The sequence below is a fragment of the Mus caroli genome, unplaced genomic scaffold, assembly GCF_978045245.1.
Source record: "Mus caroli unplaced genomic scaffold, Mus_caroli_1 scaffold_6, whole genome shotgun sequence".
In the NCBI taxonomy this organism is placed as follows: domain Eukaryota; kingdom Metazoa; phylum Chordata; class Mammalia; order Rodentia; family Muridae; genus Mus; species Mus caroli.
The window spans coordinates 148,119,002-148,144,711 of record NW_028227261.1 but is presented as its reverse complement, the minus strand read 5'-3'; the positions used below and the strand labels follow the sequence as shown (position 1 = coordinate 148,144,711).

The window sequence follows — 25,710 nt, the reverse complement described above, 5'->3', positions numbered from 1 at the left end:
TTGTGGACAGCTCTGTCCCATGTAGAGGGGCTTCTTGCCTCTAGGAAAGCAAATAATAATTATCACAGAAGACAGCTTCCTCTTTAGCTATGTTCCTGAATTGGATCCCCCTGCAAGTATGATCTGACCTATTCCCATTGTCAACTCACATGCATGTAGATGTAACTCAGGGTTCTAGAGCACCGGCTTTCCTTCTGTTAGAGATGTATCCAAGTCTTGCCCACTGGCACAGCGTGCTCCTCCTCTGCTTAGCCACCATTGTCTTTTGGATAAACGAGTGATGATACCTTATGTTCAGTGTCATTGTTGAATCCTTAGGATGACTTTGATCTCTACCCAGGAGCCACTGCTTCTTTGGGTAACAAGTTATATACGTTTATTATAGTGTATAAGTTATCTGTGCCTGAAGATGGCAGAATAAAAAGCAACCAATTTCTTTGGATGGTGAGAAACACTCACGTGATTCTGGGAAAGAACTTTTGAAGCATTCAGAGCGGTTAATACCTGTTTTGTTCTGTCACTTCTGGCCTGATGTTTACACAAGATTCCTCATTTCACTGGGAATGCCTTTCAAGTCTGAGAAAATCTCCAAGGAGAAGAGAGTCATGTGCAGTAATAGCTTAATTGATAATATATTTCATATTTTACATTTTTTTCTTTTTGCCTGCTGGGTAAAGCTGCAAACAATCTCCTAACCAACCTCTTGTGTTAGGTGGTAGGGCTCTTCTCAGTTCAGACTTAATGTAGGGGGAGCTATACTTTATCATAATGCAACAATAAAAGACAGTGGTTAATTAGTAGTGCTGGTATATTTCTCAAATACTAAACAGCCAAACAATAAACTGGGAAGTTAATCACATGAATTCTTATACAGTATCAAGACAGTAAAGTTTGAGCTCTCAACCCCAGTCATTTTAATAATAACACCGGATCTGCATTATTTATTAGTTATTACATGCCGAGTGATTCAATGTTGTACAGTGTCTGAAAATCAATCCAAAGCAAGCAAGCCTTTTGTCTTTTCAATTTTAACTGGATTACATGATGTATTTAAATTGCTAAGGTTATTTCATACATCCACAAAACCGCCATTCTCTTCATGTCTAGCCAGATAAATTTACGTGACAGAAGCCTGTGGAAGGGGGCCTTTCCTCACCCCTTCCTTCTGCTCTCAGTGCCCTCCTGGCACATCTCTAGTGGTGACCCAGGATTCGTGGAAAAGGAAGAGAGCGGGGGGGGGGGGGGGAGGCGCGGGGCGGATAGCAGGGTGCTCAGTTTCTAGCAACTGCGTCCACTTTCCATGATTTTCCTGTTTCTTGAGCTGGTCTGACTACTAACCCTTCATTTCTAGATTGATTCTAGACACAATATCCCCTTTGATCTCTTCCTGAACCCTTGGTCAATTCTTAAATGTTTTCTGCATGCCATGAGAAGCATGTGACTTTTGGAATTCTGGGTGACTCAACTTGAATTTGGTTCTTAGCGTGTGTGTGGGGGGGGGGTAGGGGTGGCAACGGTTTCAGAACTGAGAAGTGAGAAACAGCTCTTTTTATCTGTTTAGTAAGAGGACGCACTGCTGTTTGCTTAGGCCTGGCAAGGGTGGCACCTTAGGAGCAGTTTTCTGTTGTGCTGCTCAGGAAAAGATTGCTAAGTAGAATTGTTTTTCATTTATGTCAACAAAAGATATGCAAAAATACAGATTCGTTACTCTAGTTTGCTACTAAATGAAAAGCAGATTTGGTTTTATTCATGTCACTGTAAAAACTAAATAAGTATTCACACCAAGCATGGATTTTTTTTTTGTCAGCAAAAATTAAAACATCAATGAAACCTCTTTCAAATACTAACAAATTTACTTACAAACACCTATATTTATTATTTCATAAATAGGCGCAACAAGTTTCATAAAAAAAGAAGAAAACGATTAAATACAGACACAGTATGGAGAAACAGTAACACAGAGCCATAGATAAAGATGGGTACTTAGCTAGCGCGGTTCGGCCTGTTTCTGCAGCTAAGATACCAGGTGAGCATTTGGCAGCTTTATACATAAAAGGACTTAGATGACATTTACTAACCATTACACAAAAGTGATACAAAAAAGGATTTTTTTCTGCAATACAAAATAAATGTGTTTGCACTTCCCTCCATACTAGCTTCTTTTTTGTCTGATTAATAAGACAAAGCCAAATTGTTTTTAAATTAAAATCATTTGGGAATATTTTTTCAAGTATTTTGAAAATATAGAACTATTAGTCAGTTGTTTTTAAAAATGAAGTAAAAATATGAATGTTTGCCAATTTAATCCCTCTGTGAAATCAACAAACTGGGGCGAGCCAGTTTCAAATTACAATTTAGCTACAAAAACATTCACATTTTATACTCTAGGAGAGTGTAACATAGATGCTATTTACAAACTCACTATGATTGCTACATCAAGCCATTTAAAAAGTCTTTAGTAGTTTCATATAAACACCCATTATGAAAACCAATGGAAAACCCAGGACCGTTTACCCCAGACATCTACCGTTGCTAAGGCAGTTACTAGAGCCGCAGCACTTCACAGCAAAACCAACAGAAATCAGAATGGTCCACACTTCCTTCTGGGAAGAGGAACAATGTCCATAAAAGATTTAAAAAATAATAAAGAAGCATGACTATTTCTTCCAGCGTGGGTGACCCACAAGCTCACATGGTCCTAAGTGCTTAGCAACTTGTATTTTCTAATCAAATGAAGAACTGCTTTGAGTGCGCAAAGCAATCCATGGTGAAAAGATTTCCCTGAATTCCTCAGTGGAAAGAAGAGGTGTTGAGATTTTCAGGTGAGATACAGCGCTTTGTCCCTCTGCATGCCCCTGTGTGGAGAGAAAACACAGTTACAAGAAAACCAGAATCACAGTGGGAGGGGGTGGCAGAGGGAGTTGGGGTGGTGAAGCTAGTATTATTTGTGCTAGCTCAAGAGGAAGCGCATAGGTAGTTGACCTAAATCCCTAGCAAAGAGAAACATGGAGGCATTTGTTCTTGGAAAGACTAGAAGATGATGACTCTACATTTTATGTATGTATGTATGTATTTTTGGAAGTTACTTTTCTGAAGCCTTCCTGGACATGAGACCCTGCTCCCAAACTGGGGCGCATGCTGTGAGGCTCTCCACCACCAGGTGGCGATGGCCGGCCGCTTACCCACTACTGCAGTAGTCGGTACTCCAGTCCACAGGCTGTGGGGGCGGATTTCTGCACCCAGAACGCACGTACTCCATCGCTTGGGTAACAACTTGTGCGGCTGTAGATGTAGGGTTGATAATAGTCTGATAGTCGGGTTGAAGAGTAAATCCCTGAAGGAAAAGCAAATGTACATTTGAGAAAAGGCGATACCTTTTAAAGAAAAGAGCAGAAACATAGTTATCCACACCCGTAAATATGGTAGGCCACCTCACTTCTGCATGAACCAGCGGAAGGGGTTCCCTGACTTAAAGTAAAAAAGAAACACCCATCACCTCCTTATTCTTACCTTTCCTTCGTTTAGCCAGGTGTCCAAAACCCTTTCATTACACCCTTTGGCAGATAAATTGAGTTGGGAAACATTTAAAATATAGAAAAGCCAACTCAATCTAAGCAAAGGGAGAATGAACGTAAGCTCCTCCCAGTTGATGGTTTCTATCAACCTAAGGACACATTAATGGTTAAGCCCCAGAATAAGCCACAGAGCCTTCCTGAAGGATTCAGGCAGCAGGTGGCTGAGTGTTTTATTAGGCTGTACCTATTCACACATTGTTACTCAAAACCCTTTTCTTCATTCAGTCACAATGGGGCCATCTGCTGCTTTTTCTTTATTTGTATTTCTCTATCAGCTAAAAATTTCAACCAAAGAGTTGTTTGTGTTTTTTTTTTTTAATCAGTTGTTGAACTAATACAGAGACAGAAAACAACTTGTCACTGGAAAACATAGGGAATAAAACATGTAAAGACAGAAAATATTTTTAATTGAAAACTCTCTTAGCTGGCCAACAATACTCAGACTTCAGGAAGATTCTTTAATTCACTAGTGATGAAGTGTTGACTTCTAATCCCAGTCAAGCTATTAAAATTCAAGGACGGAATCTCTGAACTATATAGCTATATCTGGTAAACAAGAAGCATTATACACAATTTATTTTTAGCGAATCAGGTGAATTCAAGAGCAGCAGAAGCGGGCTTTGTTGGAAGTGACCACAGAAAGAAGCTGAATTAATCTCATGGCTGTCTCTGCAGCAGATTCTAGCCATGGTTTTTAACATCCAAGAAATCAAGATTCAAAATGCACCATGTACAATTTAGTTTCAAGTAGCTTTGGAAGGCGAAATATTACTGACATATTCCTTAAACTAAGCAGGATGGTGGGAGGGTTGATTTTTAAATGAGATTTTTCCTTAGACTTTTACTCATGTGTGGGTGGTCCCTCACATAGTGATTTGAAAACTATGTCTACTTCAATCTTCCTTAACCCTCTAGCTGGCTTCTAGAGATCTACTGATTTACCATTCCACTGATAAACCCATGTTACCCCTGATAGACCCATGTCCATGTCTATTCCACTGAAACTGTGGAGAGAGACAAAATTCAGGGTGAAAAGTCACCAAAAAGTCCAGAGTTTAGTATTACTGGTTGTTGACCCAACACACACTTAAAGCAATAGATTCCCTAAGTAACAACTGCCTTGGAGGAGGCGGTCCTGAACAGAGGCCCCTGTAGCTCAGGCTCCAGGCATCTTCCTGTAGCTCAGGGAAGGCAGTTGTCCTGGCTTTCCAGCCCAGATGGAAACTTTCTCTAGGTATTCCCAGCATGAAAGGAGCCTCAATGCCCTCAGTGAAAGATCTTCATTTCCCCTGGTCCTGACCTGCTGCTCACCTTCTCAGTTTCTGTCACTAGGGTCCAGTATGATAGTAGGTAGAGAGCAGGAGAAAGTTCTGAGAGACCCTGTATTGGTTTCTTTGACCACTGAGCTCACTGACAGGTTGTGATCATTGTTTGCAGTGCTTACTACATAATCTCAGCGCCTAGCCTACCACAGTGGCTTAAGAAATCATGGTTTTCAATAAAGAAAGAGAATTTGATGCTCCAGTAAAAAAGGCAAATACGACCATGTAAATGGCAAGAATTATTTCTCTCTTTAGTGTGGAGTTCTCTGCTGGAATTTTTTTTTTTTTTTTTTTTTGGACACAACTGACAAACTCTAACTTAAAAGCAAACAAGGATCAAAGCAAATAATAAGTAGAAATATCCCAAGTAAGTTGAAGGAAAATATAATACAAACTGGAAATAGTTCTACAGGTTGAGTCAGAATAGCAGGAAAACATTTTTTAAAAAAAATTAATAATTTAAAACAAAATTATGTGTTATATACAAAGTTCCAACATGGAAAATTATGCTACTTTCAAAATCAACATTTAAATAAATCACTTCTTCCCAAACAACCAAGAACCAAGAAAAATACGGCTATAGACTGAAGTAATGGTATTTAACATTATTTTGCTTTCAACATAGAAACGGAAACATTCCTCAGAACACTGTATAAAACGATACTAAGGTCAACCTTTGAGCGGAGTACATGTCTATTATGGATGTAAATAGGAAAAAACAATGATGATATAAATTTTTTGAAACATGTTTGCTTAGCAGTCTAATTAAACGAGACTGAACATTTTGCATTTTAATGCTCAGGAGAAAAATCACCAACTGTTTTGTAGCATGCCTGGAATTTTAAATTTTATTTTCTGGTGCCAGATTGAAATAAAAATAGGAAACATGATAAAGATTAATTTGATGTCAGAAGGGACATTTGCTCTTTAATTAGATTTCTGTAGCCCTCACTGTTTTGTTTTGCTACATAGCAAGTCTGAGAAAGCCTGTAGCACCATGAAACAGTGATCCTTAGAACTGCACGCTACTGCAAACTAATTTCATTTCCTGTCTGTCTGGAGAGGTATTTTCAACAGGCATCAATGTTTTGTCTTTACAGCTGATTTATTCATCAATCTCAATGTGATTTTAAAAAAGAAAGAAAACCTTAAAATTACACCCAGATCCTAAAGCAGCTGTTTATTACACAAGGAAATTGAAAATCTGTCTGTGGTATCATAGAAAGATTTTTTTCTTAAGGTTATAAAGGAAGTTGACAGATATTAATGATTTTTTCTCTTGACCTCACTCAACAATAAAAGTGCAGTGAGAGACAGAAAAAAAACAACAACAAAAAGTAGGTCCATGAACTCAATGTACAATAAGATACTTTTCAAGAAAATAATGGAATATTATTCCTGGTACATTAGCAATCCTTTTTTTTGTTGTTGGAAAAAAAATCATTTTTCAAAGGGATAATAAACTATCCAAAGTAATACTGAAATGTGAGACTATGTTTAAAAAGTACAGTAGCCATTATTTTTATTTTGTCTCTCTTTCAGTGCTTAGACAGGAAGTCTGTCAACATATTAGGACCCAAATAGCTTCAGGATAAAGATGGATTGGGTGATGAATCAGACAGGTCAACTTGAATCTACTGCTAAAATCCCATTCATGTCGTGAAGAGTGGACCCTACACGCTGTTGAGAGTGTGCTATATCCCATCAGTGGGTGCCAAGTCTTCCATCTTGCTTCAGATGGTCAGGTGATAGAGCTTCTAGCCTTTCTAATCTGCAGACTACCTGCCCATGACTCATACACCCTCCCTATGATTTTCATCTCCTAGAATTTGTTTTTCTGTTTACTGGTCTTTGCTGGAATGTCTGTACACCCTTCCGATCTTCCAGGGTTTAAAGGTTGCATCCCTGGTCCTTGAGCCCTCGAGGAGGGCCATGTGAGTGCTCTCTGCCCTTCCTCCACAAACTGGTGAATTTCTGAGTCATTGCCATAGCATTTCCATCCATTGTCTTCTTATCCTGATTGTTATCACTTCCCATGTTCCAACTCCAGCAAGCAAGGCTTTCTTTCCCTGGACTCCTAGATCAGTTAAGTTTCAGAATCTGGGCAATGCCTGGCACATATTATGACACACTCAACTTATTTTTGTCATATCAACAGTTTTGAAACTTCCAAGGAATTAAAGACTCCACAGCTAAATCTACAATTTCCCCAAAGAGTACTACATACTACTCATTTAATTTCTCAGAGCTTTATTATTCCATAGTTATTTTACTAACAGCTCACATGGTCAAGGCATTATTGAAAGTGATTTTAGCCAGTGCCATTTTTGTAGATATTTTTCTTCATTGTGAGCTCCTGTTATTATCTTTTACTATGATCTCTAGCCCCACACATGTTGAAATATGTGGTTCCTTGACTTTCCTCACCACTGGGGTATGTGAACTCTGCTGGGCTGATGGAAAGGGAGGTGCTTAGGTGGCATTTCACCCTATGCAGCCATGGGTGGAGGGCTCATGGGAAGCTCTGATGTACCACTTAGGGGTGGGAGAACACATCCTAAGATGGAGACCCCAGCCCTGGTGAGAAATGATGCATACTGAGGCTGAAGTTTGTGTTCCTTAACCCCTGGATACACAGATGCTGCTGGGAAGTGTGAGGAGTCAGGAATGAGGCAGTGATGATGGAACCCAAGGGTGTGGGGCAGGGAAGGGGGACCTCTGACTTTGTTTAGTGGCTAGTGTCAGGAAGTGTAGAGGGCACAGGGGCCTTCTGCAGGAGACTTAGGAGGCCTGGCTGTATATAACAAAGGCATATACAGTCTTTGCAGCCCACTGCAGTTGTGATGAGATGGTCGTTGTTTGTCCATACTGTTTATTTAGTATTCATCATGGAAAATTGGTTCATAAGACTTACTCAGGGTAGACCAGAGATTAAATACCTTCTGCAGGAAGAATGTCCAGGAAGGGAAGCTTATTGGCTAAACCTTTGAGGTAGGCCCATCTAAGATACCTTGTGGCATGGATAATTCTGTGCTACCTGACTAATGGTCATGATCTTCATGTAGGGTGCTGTAGTCATGTGCTCCAGGACCATAGTCAGTTGGGAACAGATGAAACGCCCACTGTTCTCAGATATGAGAATACTGGGGTTTCTAAATCGATTCAATTTTCCCTGTTTTTGTCTGGTGACATGGTTCTACTTGTCCCACAACTCCTCCTTTTTTTTTTTAATTTTTATTTTTTAAAGGGGGGGGTGTCATTGAAGTGACTGTGGGTAGAACATGAGACTCTTAATCTCAGGGTCATGGGTTCATGCCCCACGTTGGATGTCAGTTGCTGGTCTATGTACCAGATGCTATCTGCAGACTAGGAGGGCTGCCTGGGTCTCTTCTGCAGTCACTGGTGCTCTGGAGTCAGTGTGGCACAGCTAGACACTATGCTGCACTGTGCCAGTGGGGCACAAAGTCTAGGAGGCAAGGTTGGTGTCATTGAGTGGGAAATGATAGCAGTAGTTTCCAGCAGCTTCCAGTTACAAAAGCTTTGGGAGGGAATGCTCTTCTTCAAAGTGTTATAGCTCTATGTGACAGACACTCTCAGACAGTCTTTAATGAAATAACTCTCATGTGCCTTTTATTCCTTGTGGACAGGATCTTATATACATTTTGGGGTGGGTCAGGGTCTAAAGGCAGATGTTTTCTGTTGGCTTGGTCTGAGATGTTAGGGATGCCTCATCTGCATGTGGAGGAGCTTCAAGCACTACCCCTACATGACTGATTTTCACAGTCTTTTCCATGGCATGTTGTGGTCATATGTTTCAGGACAGGAACTTAGTCAGGAGTAGATGAAACAACTACATCCTCAGGTATGAGGGTATCAGGATGTGAGATCATGAAATGTAGCTTTGGTCCTCGGTTGAGCTAAGGGTCTAAGCCCTGGAGACCCTGAAAGGACACGTAGGCACTTTGCCTATTCCCAGGCACCAGGCTCCTGTCACTAGCCACAGCTCCCCCATAGATTTGTGACCATCAGTCCTGTAAAGACAATACCTCAAACCCCTCCACATGTAAAGGACTTGACCTGTAGTCCTGTAGGCTAAAGACAGACCTTCATTTTAATGAAGTACATATAGGCCAGGAAGGCTTAGCCAATACGCTTTCTTTCCCTGACATTCCTGCAAAAGGTGTTTAATCTCAGGCCCACCCTGAGAAGTGGGGTATGGCTTCACACATCCACTTTCTGCCATGAGGATAAATGTCTTAAAACCATGAACTCCCTCTTTCCATTGGGGTCCACCATGGGGAGCAATGGAGAAGGCCTTCACCTATAGAGCCACCATCTTATCTCTCACAGAATACCTCTCTGCACTCCCAGCCAGGACTGCCACCAAGCTCAAGCCAAGCCCAAGACTACCACTGTCAAGTCAAGAACTTTCCCCTGTGTGACCAGGGGAGCTCCCCTCCTACCCCTCTCCTGCTCTAAGCCAGATCCAGCCCACAGTGGGGTGGTGGGAGGAAGCACTCCATTCTCAACTCTTCTGCGCCATCCAGTGGTGCTTGGATATCCAAGAGCCTGAGAACCAGACAGCCCTGGCCTCCTCACAGGTCCATGGACCCCCAAACTACCTCGGGATGTCCTGCACCACAGAGTCCACTTACCCATCACTAGAATGGTGTCCCAGGTCTTCCCTACAGCCCAAGCCCAGTGACAGAGTGGGGTAAGCTCGGTCAACTTTGGCTTCCTGAGTGTGGTCATGCCCTGTAGTGGAGCAGACACGGGACCCCAATAACCCTGCACGGGCATTTCTGAATCCACTCAACCTTACTAAATTTTCTGTCTGATGGCACAGTCCACAGCTCCACAGAGATATAGTAACACAGCTGACTTATAGACTAAAAAATACCTTGTTCAAAACAATAAGAGTTATTCATATCACCCCATATTAAGACTTTTGTATGTTGGAATTAATCTCTTGAGTTTGTACAAGTAGCCTTTGTAATTCTGAAAGAGTTGAAAACTAGTCATGATGACGTTTTCATTGTTCAAGGTGTTAATACAGGAAAGAGTGAACAAATTAGGAAAGGGTCTCCATTCTGGATATGTCTGTCCCTCTGTCTGGGGGACAAAATTGTGTCTTTGTACCTTTTTCCTTAAAAAGAAGTAGATGAACTATCACATCGTGATCACCACATGGCTTGGAGCACAGCACCTGCAAGCAGGTGTCAACCCACCCTAGTGAAAGTGACAACTCTCAAATTGCTTACTCATCACTCGACTACCATTGACTTGCTAGAATAAGAACACATTCACTGGTGTCCATTTTCTTGTGAGTAATGTCTGATGCAAAGGATGAGGATTCTACCCGATGAACATCTCTTGGTCATAAATGCACTTGGAGACCCTGCTGGAGTTTGGAAATTGTTACCACCCTAGTCTTCCCTCTAGTGAATCAGTTTCAGCAACTGGTTGTGATGTGTAGGTAAGACAGTTAGCTAATAATGTATTGGTTTAGGAACCAAGGAAGATAGTGAGTTGATAAATTCCTTTGTTTTACATAAATGGTTTGATTTGAGAAGAAATTAAGATTTAAAAGCATTCTAAAGTCTTAGACAACACAGGATTTCTGTTCCAAATCTGCTAATAACCTACAAGAAAGCTGGAGGCTGAGGCAGGCACTAAGCATTAGGTATGTTGCTTCTGAGTTCTAATTGGATCTGGATTTGAATTTCAGCTCTCACCTTGCGAGCTTATTAATCTAACCTTCCAAGCCTCAGTTTCTTCATTTCTCAAACAAGGACAGGACTAGCACCAGCCCTGCAAAGTTTCCAAGAATTTAAATATAAGTACTGGGTTTGCTGTAGTCAGCTTTCAGAAACCTTGTCTATAATAACCATATAAAATGCCGTTTAGATGGCCTAGGCATGGTCCGTCCTCTGCCTCTCCTTCCCCTACGTTTCCTAGGCTAAGCGTGTATTCTGTATACAAACAGCTAGATGTGGATTTCTTAGGAAGCTGTGCTTTTGTATTTTCTCCCAGCTCTGAGGAAAGCATTCTTGAATGGTCAAGGCAGTGGTTAAATTTGCTATGATTTGTAATTTTTACCTTTGCCCATTTTAGAAAGTGAGCTTTTGGGGTATTTGAATAGCTTTATGTTTCACTGAGTTTGTGGAGCAGGCTCCTAATTCTCAAATTAGAAAAGAATATCAAATTCTTAAAAAAAAAATCTGAAAGGAAAATTTGATTTCAAATAAAAACTGAACAAAATTACCCAGAAACTTCCCATGATTTATGCAGAGGACAGATACCGCCCCTCTCCACCAACACACTTCCATTTGCACTGCCAGGGATTATACCCAGGGTCTGTTACATGTTGGAAAGATACTCATTCCAGGCTCTTTGTATACATTTCTAAATGAGGCAGTGGTTACTGTTTGGTTCTTACTGTTTCTAGAACTCTACTAAATTTGGAATTCAATCTGATTTCATTTTGTTCCAATTATTGAACTCCAGGGTCATCTCAGTGAAGAAAGCCTCATTTCCTAATAACATTAGAAAGAAATTACAGACGCTGTTTCAACAAGATCTACGAGACACATGACATCTTAGCACATGTTAGCACTAAAGAAACAAACCAGAAATAAACCAAAAGCAGTGGTTGGAGAGTGCTATCAATGCCTGATTTTGACAACTTACCTCTTGTAAATTATATTTTCCAGATGTATGTCTGTCAACTATCTGAGGTCTCTCTCCTTTCCAATAGACCAACCACCCACTCTAGGCATTGCTCGATATCCAGCATCCTGCTCCCCCAGCATGCACAGAACCCAGATAGAGACTTACTTGCTGCATGGTGGGCGAGTGTAAGGCAGTCTGGACCTGCATGGGGAGCTGACTCCCAAGGGGCTGCTGCATGGCAAGTGACTGATGCTGCTGCATGCTGAGATGCTGATGAAGAGGTGGGCTGATCTGAAGGGGCGGTGGTGGGGACACAGCCATGTTGGCTATGGAGACAGTCACTGGCATTTGGTTATTGGGCTTAGGTGCTATGTTTCTGGGGAGGCTCGGATGCATGGCGGTGAGCTGAGGAGTCATTCCTGGTTGTTGGTGATAGTGAGAACTTAGGTACAGAGCTGAGTGGGCCTGGCTGGGCCCATGGAATACTGACGGCTTTGAGTTGAGCAGCTGGGGTGGCTGAGATGTCTTAACATCAACAGGATCAGTGTAGCTCTGCAGAAGGAACAAAGAAGAGTGGTGTTAGGAGACAGGTTTCTGAGTATGATGCTATTCCCAGGATGTGTGTGAATATTTTCAAGGACTCTCATGAGAACCAACACTCAGAACTCTTCCTGTGTCTCTTATCTAAGGATTGTTCCATTGTTATTTTAAAATAACATACACAACATAGAGTTTCTAACTCACTCCTTTATGAACACTAAAGCAAGCCATAATGACATTTTATTCCTTTTCCTTTGCCTAAATGCTCTGCTCTGACTGACTGGTCATCCAAGAAAAGATAGAAAGATGCAGGAGACACCGTTATCACCATAAGTTATCTCACTTTCAAAGTAATTCAGTTCAGCTCTCCTGCTGATCTCATGCTTAGTTTCTTCTTTTTGTGTTGTCACAGAGCCTTGGCCCTAGATATTTCCACAAAGAAAACAAAGCCAGTTGTTAGCAGTGGCTGTGGAAGAATTCTAAAATACCTTCCAAACGCCATGGAAAATCATATTAATATGTCTTCAAAGAGACTGCAGAACACATTTTGATTTTTCTTTTAAAAAGGAGTTGGTGATAAATTGTCCTCACTAATGAAGTGGATAAAAATACCTTCTCTTTGATATTTTAGACTCCATCATAAATTAATATAATCTTGCCCTAAATTTTCCACACCTGATAACCTTTTAATTGACTTAAAAACCAGGCACTTGGGTTGCAGCTGAGAGGAATCAAAGACTAGCCCTGTGGCATCACCTCCTGGGGAAGAACGTGGCTCTTCATTTCTGAGAGAAGTGACTGATGGGACAGGGCAGTATGGGAATCCAAGTGGAGGGGAAGGATCAGTTGTGCTTCTGGAGCAGAAAGCCACCTTTGCCAAGCCTATCTTGGGGATTCACATAGATGTTTACTTGTGACCCTGATGTGCCTCCTTGGTTCACAAGTCAGCTCTGTGCTTAAGCTCTGACCATCAACAGCCCGGGGTGAGTCCTCTTTCAGCAATGCAGGGATAGTGTGTCCATGAAGGCCTTGATGTCCCTCGAGTTTGGGCAATGCTACTCTCTATCCGTAGTCTGCACTATGAATGGGAAGTCACCATAAACTAGCTATTATCGCAGGCCAGTCTGCAGCACTATGAGCAATGTAGTGCAGGCACTCCCAGGGATGCAGAGAAAGTAAATGGCCCACAGTAAGAATGATGTTCCCTCGTGTGTTGGATTCCCTGCAAAGCCCATTGTGCTTGGTGATTCTCAAGTCCTTCTTATTGTTTTATAGGAAGGATATAGATGACCCCTTAGAAAATGTGCCAAAAGTGTGCATGTGTGAAAATGTCATGATCGAATAAGGAAAGAGATTATTACATAGATCCACAACAGGTCAAAATGCAGACAATATCACGGTGGGGTGCCTATCCCTGATCACTACATCTGCAATACAACCTCTATCCACAAGGCTTGGGAAATATCACTGAAGAGAGGGTGGAAAGATTGTAAGAGAAGGGGACGAGGACACCTGATTCAGGATAGTGCTTTCTAGATGACGTAGATGCTGAAACCATGGAAGCTCAACAGTATAGCTACCTAAAAAAGACCTGCACAATTACAACATTAATCACGATGCCAATACAATGTATGAGAATATCATGATGAAATAAGAAAAAAAAAGCTACTATAGAGATCAACAACAGGTCCAAATGCAGAGATTGTCACTTGGAGGTGATCAATCTAGATCGCTTCATTATCACAGGGCAGTCTGAAGCACTGTGAGCTACAGACGCATACATAAACACATACTCATACACTCACACCCTGCCCCAAACGATGGCAATGCTATTCAGAGCTGATAGAAAGGCAGGCCATACCCAAGGAGACCTAACCACCCTCCACCTCCCAAGACAATTTTCATTAGTACAATTGGAACACAAGTTTGTATTCCCTGTATTCTAACCTCAAATGCCAAAAATTGCTCAACAAGAATTTGTAAAAGGGTCTGCAGACAGAAAGAGTGTATGAAATGTACTTCCAGAGGATGCATTCAATGAAAGAAAACTAACTAGATTGTTTTGCTTCTGTGTTTACATTTTTGTATAAACCAGTTAATAATTTAAGGCAAAGGTCAAAGTGTTAACTGAATTTTTAACAGAGAGAGTTTTAGAAAGCTATATATTCATTGTACACACATACACATATACATACACACATATACACATACTCAAACCTACCGATGATCCCTTTTGGTATTTAGGGTTGGCCTCTTGGAATTGGATAACCTATCAGGTGGCTTGTCTCTGGAGAAATGGCTCTCTTTCTCTTCCTTTCTGATCTCTCTCAGCAGCCATTGGTGCCCATAGCTCTCCATCTAGCTTTGTGGATTTCCCCCATCTGTGTTGGCAAGTTAACTAATGTAATTGTACAGGTCTTGTTTAGGGAGCCATACTGTTGAGAAACCATGATTTGAGCATCTGTGTTGTGTCTATAGAGAAGGCAGTCCTCCTCCTCCTCTTGTTCTTCTTGTTCTTATCTGTTTTGTTTTGTTTTGTTTTGTTTTGTTTTGTTTTGTTTTGTTTTGTTTTGTTTGTTTTGTTTTGTTTTGTTTTGTTTTTCAACACAAGATTTCTCTATGTATCTCCAGCTGTCCTGGAACTCCCTGTAGACCAGGCTGGCCTCGAATTCAGAGATCTGTCTCTGTCTTCCAAGTACTGAGATTGAAGGCCTGTGCTACCCCTGCCTGGCCTCTGGTCATGACCCTCTTCTCTTACAGTCTTACCACCCTTCTTCACTTGTGTATAGGGGCTGTGTTGCAGATGTAGCAATCAAGACTGGACACACCACAGTGACATCCTCTGACATTTGACCAGTTGTGAATCTCTGTAACTGCCCCTGTCTACTTCAACAGTGGTTTCTTTAATGAGGAGTATGCTACATTTATCTATGTGTATAAGTATTTAAAATACAGTTGGAAACTATACTGATGTGGGAAAATGTCCATGGCAGATTCTCTTTAGAATTCGTGACTTTTGAGACACAGGGAGTTGCCTATGTTTGAAGAACCAGGGGTGATTCCTACTGATCACGCCTTAAGTTCAGTTGGGCAGCTTCTGGTTACGGTTCCAACATAAGTGCCATTACTGTAGCACGAGGGCTATGCTGTTAGGTTGGTTGTTGTGGTGTGTAGGTATGGGTCTGAACAGAACATTCTCAAAAGGAGACATACAAGTGGTAGAAATATCTTTAAAAAGTGTTTAGCATTCTTAACAATCAGGGAAGTACAAATTAAAACTACTTTGAGATTTCATCTTATGTGAGTCAGATGGCTAAAGTCAAGAACCTAACTGACAACAGTGCTAGTGAAGATGCGGGGAAAGGAGAACCCTTATTCACTGTTGGTGGGATTCCAAACTGGTGCCAAATGCTAAAGAGACCCCCAAATGACTCAGCTATACCAACCTTCGGAATATGCCCAAAGGCCTTGACATCCTACGGCACAAACACTTGCTCAGCCATTCCCATTACAATATCTAGGAACTGGAAACAACTTAAATGTCCTTCAACTGAGGCATAAATAATATAAATGTAGCAATATGCACTGTGGGATACTATTCAGCTATAAAGGAAAATGAAATTATGAAATTTTCATGTAAATGGATGAAATAGACAATATTACATGACGTGACAGATAAACACTGCATGTATGTTATTATTTGTGGCTCCTCGCTCTGAGCCTTACATTTGGTTTATGACCAGATGTGACCTCAGAGGCTAGGGATGCAGAGGTACCATGGGAATGAGGGTGAGGCACTCTAAAGAGGGGGATAATAGCGCACAGGTTTTTGTTATAAAAGGAAGGAAACTTGGTCTAGCAAACTTTATCTGCCCCAGTACAGGGGAATGCCAGGGCCAAGAAGTGGGAGTGAGTGGGTAGGGGAGCAGGGCAGGGGGAGGGTATAGGGGACTTTTGGGTTAGCATTTGAAATGTAAATGAAGAAAATATCTAATAAAAATGTGGGAAAAAAGAAAGGAAGGAAAGAAACATGGTGGCAGGGGGTGGTTAGGACAAAACTATGGAGGAAAGGGAGGAATAGTAATACAGAGGAAGTGGGAGGAAGGAGGGAGAAAGAAATATCACTAAATACACTGGAAGAAATAGGGAAATACTATTTTATAAACTTACTTAAAATACATATATAATGTTTATGTGTGTGTGATGTGTTTGTATGTGTCTTGGGGGAGGTTAAAGGGATTTATGTCACACAGGGACATAATGCTTCCCTGAGTCATAGACTATGCAACCAAAATCATAATACCTCCCTTTGAGTTGTTGATCAGATAGGCTACTGCCACTTCCCTCCATTGTCTCTTAGAACTTGAAGGTATGAATTCATTGCTGAACATAACACGCACCTCTGGGACGCAGGACTTGAGGGAAGTAATCTGGAACTGACTGAAGGTCCCTCTGCATGGAAGAGCTTCCAGAGTAAGGGAGGGCTCTTTTCCTCGTGGGTAATTAAGTGCAAACCATTCTCTATCAGACATTTATCTTCTTCACAACAAAGATTATAAAGACTAGCCAGCATCTAAATCTACTTTGAAATACCAGGAATGTTTACTCCCCAGGGCTATTGTTTTTTCAAACTAAGTAGATTTCTAAAAACTTAGAGAACAATTAACATGCAATGTCTGACACAGAGGGAAACTTTTAGGAAGCTACATTTTTTTAAAGATTCTTTTTCTCTTTACTTTGTAAAGAGTTGAATTTCACAGGCTAAATAACCTGTTGCGCCATTTCTGTGTCCACCACAGATGCCCAAGCTTGCATGCTCTTACTAAATTGTTGGGTCACTTCGGAAGCTACCGTAGACATTCAAGCGTAAGTTCTCTTACTAAATTGTGTTTTGACTAAGATGTCCTGGCTGAAGAAAGAGATCTCTTAAGTTTCAGGGACCTGGTCCTCTATGACTCATGCAGCTAGAACAGCTCAAAGAATACATGTGTTTTGAATGAATGCTTGACTGGATATCCTTAGGCAGTGCTGCACACAGATGCTGGTGTCTTTGTTGAGATCTCTTACACATCCTCCAGCTTCCCAAGGGCTGCAGAAGGATCTCAAGGCTCGAAACGCCCCCTGGATGTCAGATTGTTTTTCTTTATTTGTTTTTCTACTTTTCATGCTGTCCTTGTTCAGATACACTACCCTTCAGCTTCAGCATTCTTAAAATATTTTATAAACTTCTTGAGATGATATCATTTCCCCTCCAAGCCTTTCCATGCGTCCCTCCTTTCTCTCTTTCACAACCATGCCCTCTGTTTCCTTAACTGTTGATTCTTCAACACATTATATACGACCTGCTCAGTTTGTATAATGGTATTTCTATGTATGATTTTAGGGCAGATGATTTGGTATTGGATAAACAATTAGTGTGCTGTCTTCTTGGGAAGATCATCTCTTCATTCCTTGGTTGCCTGGAGTTCTTTGTCTGGGTTTTTAGGCTCGTGAGCTTCCCCCTTCCACATTAGCAAGCCTATTGCAGCCATCCTTGTTCAGGACAAGTTTGGGCAGCCTCAGATCCCAACAGGGGTGCTTGCAGTGTCCCACCCAGATGTGGAGAATTTGTGCCTTTATGAAAGTTCAGTCATTTAGATGGGAGACAAGGCAGCTTTCAACTCCATTTATGACAAACTATTAATTAGACCAGTACAACTGTCATCCATTAATTACAGTGACTTGTTTTGGAGATAGGTAGAATACATTCATTCTAGATCAGTCGTGAATAGTCTAAATAGTCATGAATTCATAATCTCACTAAATGGAAATATGAAGACATCATAAATTTAGTATTCTTTCGGTGTTCTACCAATGAAAATGCAAAAGTCATCCAATAATTCTGCCAGTCAGTTGCACTACATATACCTGACAATTAGAAATAAGAACTGCTGTCTCCTATGTGTTAAGTAACTTAAATTTGTTTCGACTTTTAACCTTTCCACTTTGTAGCGTCTCATGTCAATCATCTGACAATCATGATGTTATTAATGTAAATTGAAAATCAATCAAAGATTTTGATATTTTTATAGGAGAGATGTGTTCTTTAAATTTATTTTTCCATTCTGGTGATTGGACACAAGACCTCATTCCTGTTAGGTAAGGGCTCTACCATAAGCCACATCTGACCTGCTACTTACTGTTGGTTTCTAACTATGCTCTGTTTCCTCTTGTATTTGAACTACAGGATCTGGATGACATCTTCTTTAGGGAAAAGGGAAAGCTAGTATCTGCAGGGACATTTGGGCCTATGGTGGAGACAAAATGCAAGATGTACAAAGGGTATAACACTAAATGTCTTAAGAAAGTTCTTATTAAGCAAGTTGATGATCATCCAAGAGAACTGCATTCTCATTTACTTTGTATAATGAAGATGATGCTGCAGAGTGTACAAATGCCTCCATTCTGGCAATGGTGTGTGCTATAAAAATGAAAGATTGCAAAAATAATTGTTATTTAAAATAGCAAAGTATAAACACAAGACATAAAACTTGGTGGAAGCAATAACATAAGAGTTGCTGGACCAAATCAAATTAATAGTCCATCTAATTTGATTCTTAGTTTTCAGTACTGACCAACACTTGATGCATTGAAAATTAAACAAAATTTATGCACCATCTCTATTGTACATTGTTCCTTCTGAGAAGCAAATCCTTCCTGGCCCGTGCAGGTGATTAACTTATACCCTGAAGCATGAGATTTTATTATCTTTAAATCACAATCTTGGCTCAGAGCTTCAAATTTTATGTTAACAGTTATAAAAGGATCCATCCCATTTCCAGACTCACACTCACTATTTGTCTCGATAGCTCTCCACAGCATAAATACTGTAAGTTTATCTCATTCTCCAGAAAGAAAACATTTCTTCATTTCTAACTGAAACTCCTTTAATGGAAACTGGGCTCTTAGTTTCTCTATTATCGATAATAGCATCAGAGAACTTAATTAATTTACTTAAATACCATCCTGTCCTATGTGTTTTTTAAAGAAGTGTTTTCACTGTCCTTTCTAAGCTTTTCTAAGAAAATCTCTTTGGATACAGCATTAGTAAGCATCTGTAATAGCACTACAGCTAAAGTGAAATGGGCAGAGACAGGAGGATCCGAGATGCTCACAGACTGGATAGCCCAGCATATACATCAATGAACAGGAGAGTCTGTCTCCAACAAGGTGAGAGGTGAGGACCCATACTGAGATTGTCCCCATCCCATGAGTCTCTGTGATATGCCCCCTCATTCAAACACACACACACACACAAACAAACATAAATACTGACACACACACACACACACACACTGACAAACCCTTGTGCCATCTAGTTTTTTTTTGCCAACTTCACACAAGCTAGAGTCCTTGGAGAAGAGGGAGCCCTAGTTAAGATAATGCCTCTATAAGACAGGGCTGTTGCAAGCCTGTAGGGCATTTTCTTCATTAGTGATTTATGTGGGAGGGCCCAGACCATTGTGGACTGGTGGTCCTGGGTTCTATGAGAAAGCAAGCTTAGCAAGCTAGGTGGAGCAAGTCAGTGAGCAGCATCCCTCTGTGGGCTCTGCACCACCTCCTGCCTCTAGATATGCAAGCCTAGTAAATGTTTGCCTCTCCAAGCTGCTTTTGGTTGTTGTGTTTCATTATAGCAATAGCACCCCTTTTAGTAAAAATAGGATCACACATACAATGGGTGGCTTCAAGCAAATAACAAACTACTTTTCCTTATCACAACACAGACATCCAAATCCTCTCTCGTGAGCTGGCATCTGATCTGGCTTCACATGCAGTATGGTTGCTATCCCAGGAGATATTCTGTTGGAATTCTCTTCAGAGTCAGGAGGACACCATTTTAGATAGCCTCACACAACTCTTTTGCCTTTTGATTGTGAATTCAGTTTTTGGAGCTAGCTAATACTGAGTGGAAGCCAAAGCTGTGGGTTCTCTCTTGGTGATGTCTGGAGAAAAGAATGATGTGTGAAAATAGTGTAACAAGATTGATTTTCTAGAGTGGCTCATAAACTTTTCCTGACTACAGTTCTAAATGGGAGTTTCAGAAAAATCTCTCAAACCCTGGGAGCAATAAAAAAATGAGTTTCTGGCCTCCCAAGGTGACTTTTTTGAATGCAACACTCATTTGGGGAATATAAATCCTGGTCTATGTGGTGAAATGAAACCACTTCCATTGCTTTAAAGTTTTCTCTATTGCTTTCAACATAATGATTTAGACTCATGTCTAGGAATTTCTTAGTCTATGGAAAAACTATATTTCCTTAAGATGTATTTAATAGCCCAACTCAATATGACCTTCCATAGTGAACAACCAAGCCAGAACAACTACACTCTCTTCGTGGTCTTCACAGGATTTAGGGAGCCTAATTCAGTTAAGAAGACATGAACAAATGTATCTTTGTTTATGTTTAGAACATTTTAATCTTTTAATGGGATGGAGGCAAGAGAAAAATATTTAAATTTAAATAATTAAATTAAAATTAATATGTTACTTTTTCTCACCTCTAGAGTATCTTTTTAAATTTTTTTATTATATATTTTCTTCATTTACATTTCAAGTGCTATCCCCAAAGTCCCCTATACCCTCCCCCCGTCCTGCTCCCCAACCCACTCACTTCCACTTCTTGACTCTGGAGTTCCCCTGTACTGGGGCATATAAGTTTGCAAGACCAAGGGGCTAGAGTATCTTTTTAAAGAGGTAACTTTGCAAACAAATTGAAACTATGACCCAGCTATCTTTTTGACCACACAATGGTTCTTTTTCTACTCCTGTGCATACTCACCAATAATACTAAAATGTAATTATGAATCATTTATATTAGCTAAGAATATCCTTTGCTCAACATACTGAAGCATGCAACTGAGTTTTTAATTAAAAATTATTTTATCATGGTAAGAACACAACACAAATCTACCCTTTTCACACATGTTTTTAAGTGGATCAAAAGTCATTGTGCACCACAGGCATAGCTAATTCATCTTCCTAGCTGGACCTTTATGTCTGTGGGTTAGCAGTCCCTCTTTCCCTTTCAGACACTAGCAACCACCGCTCTTGTTTTTAACTCTACGGGCATGACTACTTTACATACTAAACTTAAACTATAAGTGGAGTTGTCCAGGACTCAGTCCTCATGCCACCAACTTACTTCATTTAGCTTATTGTCCGCAAATGTAACATTAAATTATACAGGTTTTCTTACTTTATTCTGGAAACTTTATTCAAAATGTCCTGTGATCTCTGTTTACTACTGGAGTAAGCTAAACCTTAAGCCTCTAAGTAACTTCCCAAAGACAAATGTGCAGGAAGTGGTCAGCTGGATCTGAACTCAGGTTCATTTGTTATCGATAAGTGGCTGATGGTTTTTCTGCCCCCTCTTCTCCCCACTGAGACTTTCCTAGATTGATGGTGGTGCCCTCTATGAAGTCCTCTAACACAGTTCTTTAATGACATATGGAAACACAGATGTTAAAGGTACTTCAGAACCCCCTCTGGCTGCTTAATCGCTGCCTTTGCTTTTGCTTTTTAAAATTTTCAAGAAAAAGAGATTGTTATATCTTACACTTTGAGACTTCAACAAACTTTAACACTCATTATCTGATTACTCTCCTTTCAAATACCCACTTATTTGTTCTACATTCATTGTTAGTGCAGTGTGGATAATCCCCTCTCTCTGCCTAATGCCCTATGTGGGCTCAAATATCCCCAAGTCTTTGGTTATCAAGTGGAATCAGTGTAAATCCTCTCTTCTCTATCTTTTAACCTCAGGCCTTCCAGCAATTTTTGTTTTTCTTAATAACTTCTTTTAAAGTTATAAATATATTAGTGCTTAAAATCAGAAATTCTGGGGCTTTCCTAGCACTGTTTGCACACAGCACTCCCATGGGAGCACCCAGCAATTCTGGAAGGCCTGGACCGTGTTCTAGCTCTGTCACTGCCCAGAATGACGAGGTCAAATAGCACCCACTTGGAGCACTGTGATACTGGGTGGGGGATCCCAGCACTGAGCATACTCTAGTCCACAGTACTCTGGTAAGATGTCATGCTGTTGAGCAGGAACAGCCTTCCAGAAGCCAGCCTTGTTTGAGGCAAGGTAGCACCACTCTTGGCTGTTAAAAGGTTAGGAGCTGGTAGAGATTTCTTAGAAAAGAGTAAGAGGCATTAGTTTGAAAGATAAGACAGGTTTGACAGCCACTGAGGGTAGAGGAAAACCTAGAAGGCCCAGAAGAAGGGCCCAGTAGGGTTGCAGTCCTTGATGTCAATACCACCCTGTCCCCAAGGTAGGCACGACATTAGACTTCTTGGTGGTAAAACACAGCACTACAAAAGCAAGGGGGTATGATGTTCAACAGGACCCTGTAGAAGTGTCTATGGAGAGTAATGGCTCACGAGAGGTCACTCAGCAGCAGGGAGCCATTTTTATTTATGTTATCATTGGGGGAAAATTCCAAGGATGCATTAGAATGGTCATTTTGAGGTACAGAGGTGAAAGTAGTCACTATTAACCTTGGTCTTTATTCTTAGGGATAGTTTTCAATTTCACTCAAGTCTGGGGCCACATTAAGCAACATGTGGATTGCATTCCAAGTCATGCACATAACTTGAAGACTAAAGAGTGTTGTTGCCACAATTCAGGTTCACTGGCATTTCTATTTTTGATCATGTTCTGTTGGAAGCAGTTAAGTTTAGAAAGCAGCTCCAAGTCATCTGAGTATCAAGAAACATTCCACAGGGACTTGCCTATCCATGCTTGTCTTTCAGCACCTTCCAGTGATCCTGACATAGAGAAGGGTCTGGCAGGCCTGGGCTGGTTCCTGGATGAGAAACCATGTGCAGTGCAGTAGCAGATTATGTCATGACCACAAATGAGGGGGAACTATCAGCCCAGGAATGCAAGAGAAATATAGGCACTGAACAGAACAGAACAGAACAGAACAGAACAGAACAGAACAGAACAGAACAGAACCTGCCTAAGTGAAGACTTCTGGAGATGTGACATGAAGGGGCTGGCAAGGACCCAAGAAAGCAGATGTTAGGCTTCCACAGTGATTCCTGGATGGAATGACCTTGGGGGGGGAGGGAGGGAGAGAGGGAGAAAGAGAGAGAGAGAGAGAGAGAGAGGGGAGGGGAGGGGAGGGGAGGGGAGGGGAGGGGAGGGGAGGGGAGGGGAGGGGAGGGGAGGGGAGGGGAGGGGAGGGGAGGGGAGGGGAGGGGAGGGGAGGGGAGGGGAGGGGAGGGGAGGGGAGGGGAGGGGAGGGGAGGGGAGGGGAGGGGAGGGGAGGAGAGGAGAGGAGAAGAGAAGAGAAGAGAAGAGAAGAGAAGAGAAGAGAAGAGAAGAGAAGAGAAGAGAAGAGAAGAGAAGAGAAAAGAAGAGAAGAAAGAGGAGAAGAGAGGAGAGGAGAGAGAATGCTATCTCATGTTATAACTTCAGGACACTGGGGACTTGAAAGATGTAGTACTGTGTTGATGTCCTTGAGTAACATGGCCCAGAGAATGACAAGAGCCCAACAAAAACAATGCTGCCATGACACTAGTCATCTCCTTCCTATGTATGTAAGCCTATTTCACAGAATAAAACACATAGATTAAGAGAGTGCTTTCTCATAAAGTGAGCTCTTCTAAATCTCAGCTCCCTACAGATGCCTATTCATTCAGTCCCACATCCCCTTGCCCTGAGAATAAATCCCAGCTCCTTTCATTCTCCCATATGGTATCCATTCACAGACTCTCTAATCACTCAGGTCTGGCCACAGTGGCCTCCTCTGAGCTGCTGTCTTCTCTTCCTTTCGGGCATTTGGGGTCTGTAAGGTCAAGTCTTTTCTTACCTTCAACTTCAATACCACATTTTCCATGAGGCCTCTGCTAATCAGTCTAGCCACATTTTTACTATGTGACTTTGGGTTTTGCAAGTCTCAACACTTATCAGCCCATGCTTTTACTAGTGGCCTTCCATGACTGAAACATGTTTTTTTACAGGAAGAGTCCAGGTTACTTGTTGTCTACTATCTCTTCTCTGGTTGGCATAAGGCTACATCCACATGACCGTGAAAATTTGCCAACAAATCCATGAAGTAGCAAACAACAACCAAAAAGAATATAGCCTGGCTGGTACATGGTAGCATTTTGGAATTATGATTACTTGTTTGTTACTTTAAATTTATAATATAGTACGGGAATATAACGTGGAAAAACAAATGTTTAAATTTGAGTAGTCTTTCTTTGCGTTGTCATAATTAAACTGGAAAAGCATTAGATTTTTACATTTGGTGCCACACATTCTGGGAGGTAGGCTGTGAATTTCCTACAGGTGTGGAGAAGGCTATGTGTGCAGGATTGCAGGGGTATCTCTCTGACGCATGGAGACTGAAGCTTTCCTTCAATTTGAACACACATCATAGAGAACCATACAAAAATAGAGATTCAACAGCTCCAGCAAAATTCCTGCTGCTAAAGAGATAAAAAAAATGTCAGAGTAAGCTGTAAAAAATGTGCTTGGTTTCTTAGATGTAGAAATAGCAATTTGCAGTGTTTATACAAATTGCCCTGTGCTGAGGGTTGCTGCTTGGAGACTGAACAGGGAGTAAAGCCGCAGGGAGTAAAGTGGCAAATCTGATGATGCATGCTTTGGAAGTGAAGGCCTAGTCAGTACGGAGGCATCGTGGTGGCAATCTGCATGCCACTAACCAAAGGGCCTTGTGTCTAGACTGACACCTGCCATGTTAAGTTTTCTCTCATGGAGAAGCACTCCAGCTAACTGCTCTTGTCTTTGGGATAGGAGATGGCTAAGGTCTAGTTTGCTGATGATATGCATCCTACATGTGATGGGGGCTTCGTTAAAATTTCCTGAGTGTTCTCTAAATTCTGCACATAGACCGAAACGTGAGCTCAGATGAAAAGGCATACACGTTGAAAGGCAGACAAATCAGAAAGTGGGGATGTAGAATGAGACAGGAAGAAAAAAATTAATTTTACATCGTAAGCAGTATTTTTCCTGCAACACCATCATATCTATTTGTATTTTGCCTTCTTTCCCCCTCGGTGGGAACATATTCAGTATGTATTTTTGTTGATACAAAAACCTAATGTGTGTATTTTTAAAAGGGTTGTTAGAACAGAAATGGATATTTGTAGTTGTAAAAAGAAAGCACGTTTTGTGGATGACTGCAAAGAAATCTAGAGCCTGCGGTGGCCACAATGAACAAAGGAATAGCAATCTGGATTGGACAAGCTGCTATGTCAAGTGCTTCTAGATGTAATCCTGTTGCTCCACAATCACCCTCCTGAGAGCTGCATGTAGGGTAGTGTGGTTTCGTAACACTAAGCCAAACAGAATCAACTCTTTAGTGTATATATAAGCAAGGACTAATATAAGATTATCTGAAGCACAAAATATTTTTCAGTACCCTCATTTAAAAACCCAATGAAGGGATTCTATATCCTGAAGCGGATATAATGAGACTGGAACTTGAAGTGGATAGCATCTCCTCAGGAAAGGCCCATGCAGTGGAAGGAAGATAAGGGTCAAACTGGACTCAGCTACCGAATAAGAATGTAATGTGCTTGACTG

At 41.1% G+C, this 25,710-nt stretch overlaps 1 protein-coding gene across 1 annotated transcript in view; it reads right to left on the bottom strand.

Moving 5' to 3' along the window:
- Window positions 1-1,244: 1,244 nt before the first annotated feature.
- The window catches only part of Tox (thymocyte selection associated high mobility group box), a 302,621-nt gene continuing 278,155 nt past the window's right edge, over window positions 1,245-25,710 (bottom strand). The window contains exons 8-10 of the mRNA XM_029476656.2: window positions 11,735-12,121; window positions 3,183-3,334; window positions 1,245-2,855 (exon numbers count right to left, since the gene is read on the bottom strand). Of these exons, the coding sequence (XP_029332516.1) occupies window positions 2,819-2,855; window positions 3,183-3,334; window positions 11,735-12,121 (576 nt within the window). The 3' untranslated portion in view covers window positions 1,245-2,818. The remainder of the gene's footprint in view (window positions 2,856-3,182; window positions 3,335-11,734; window positions 12,122-25,710) is intronic.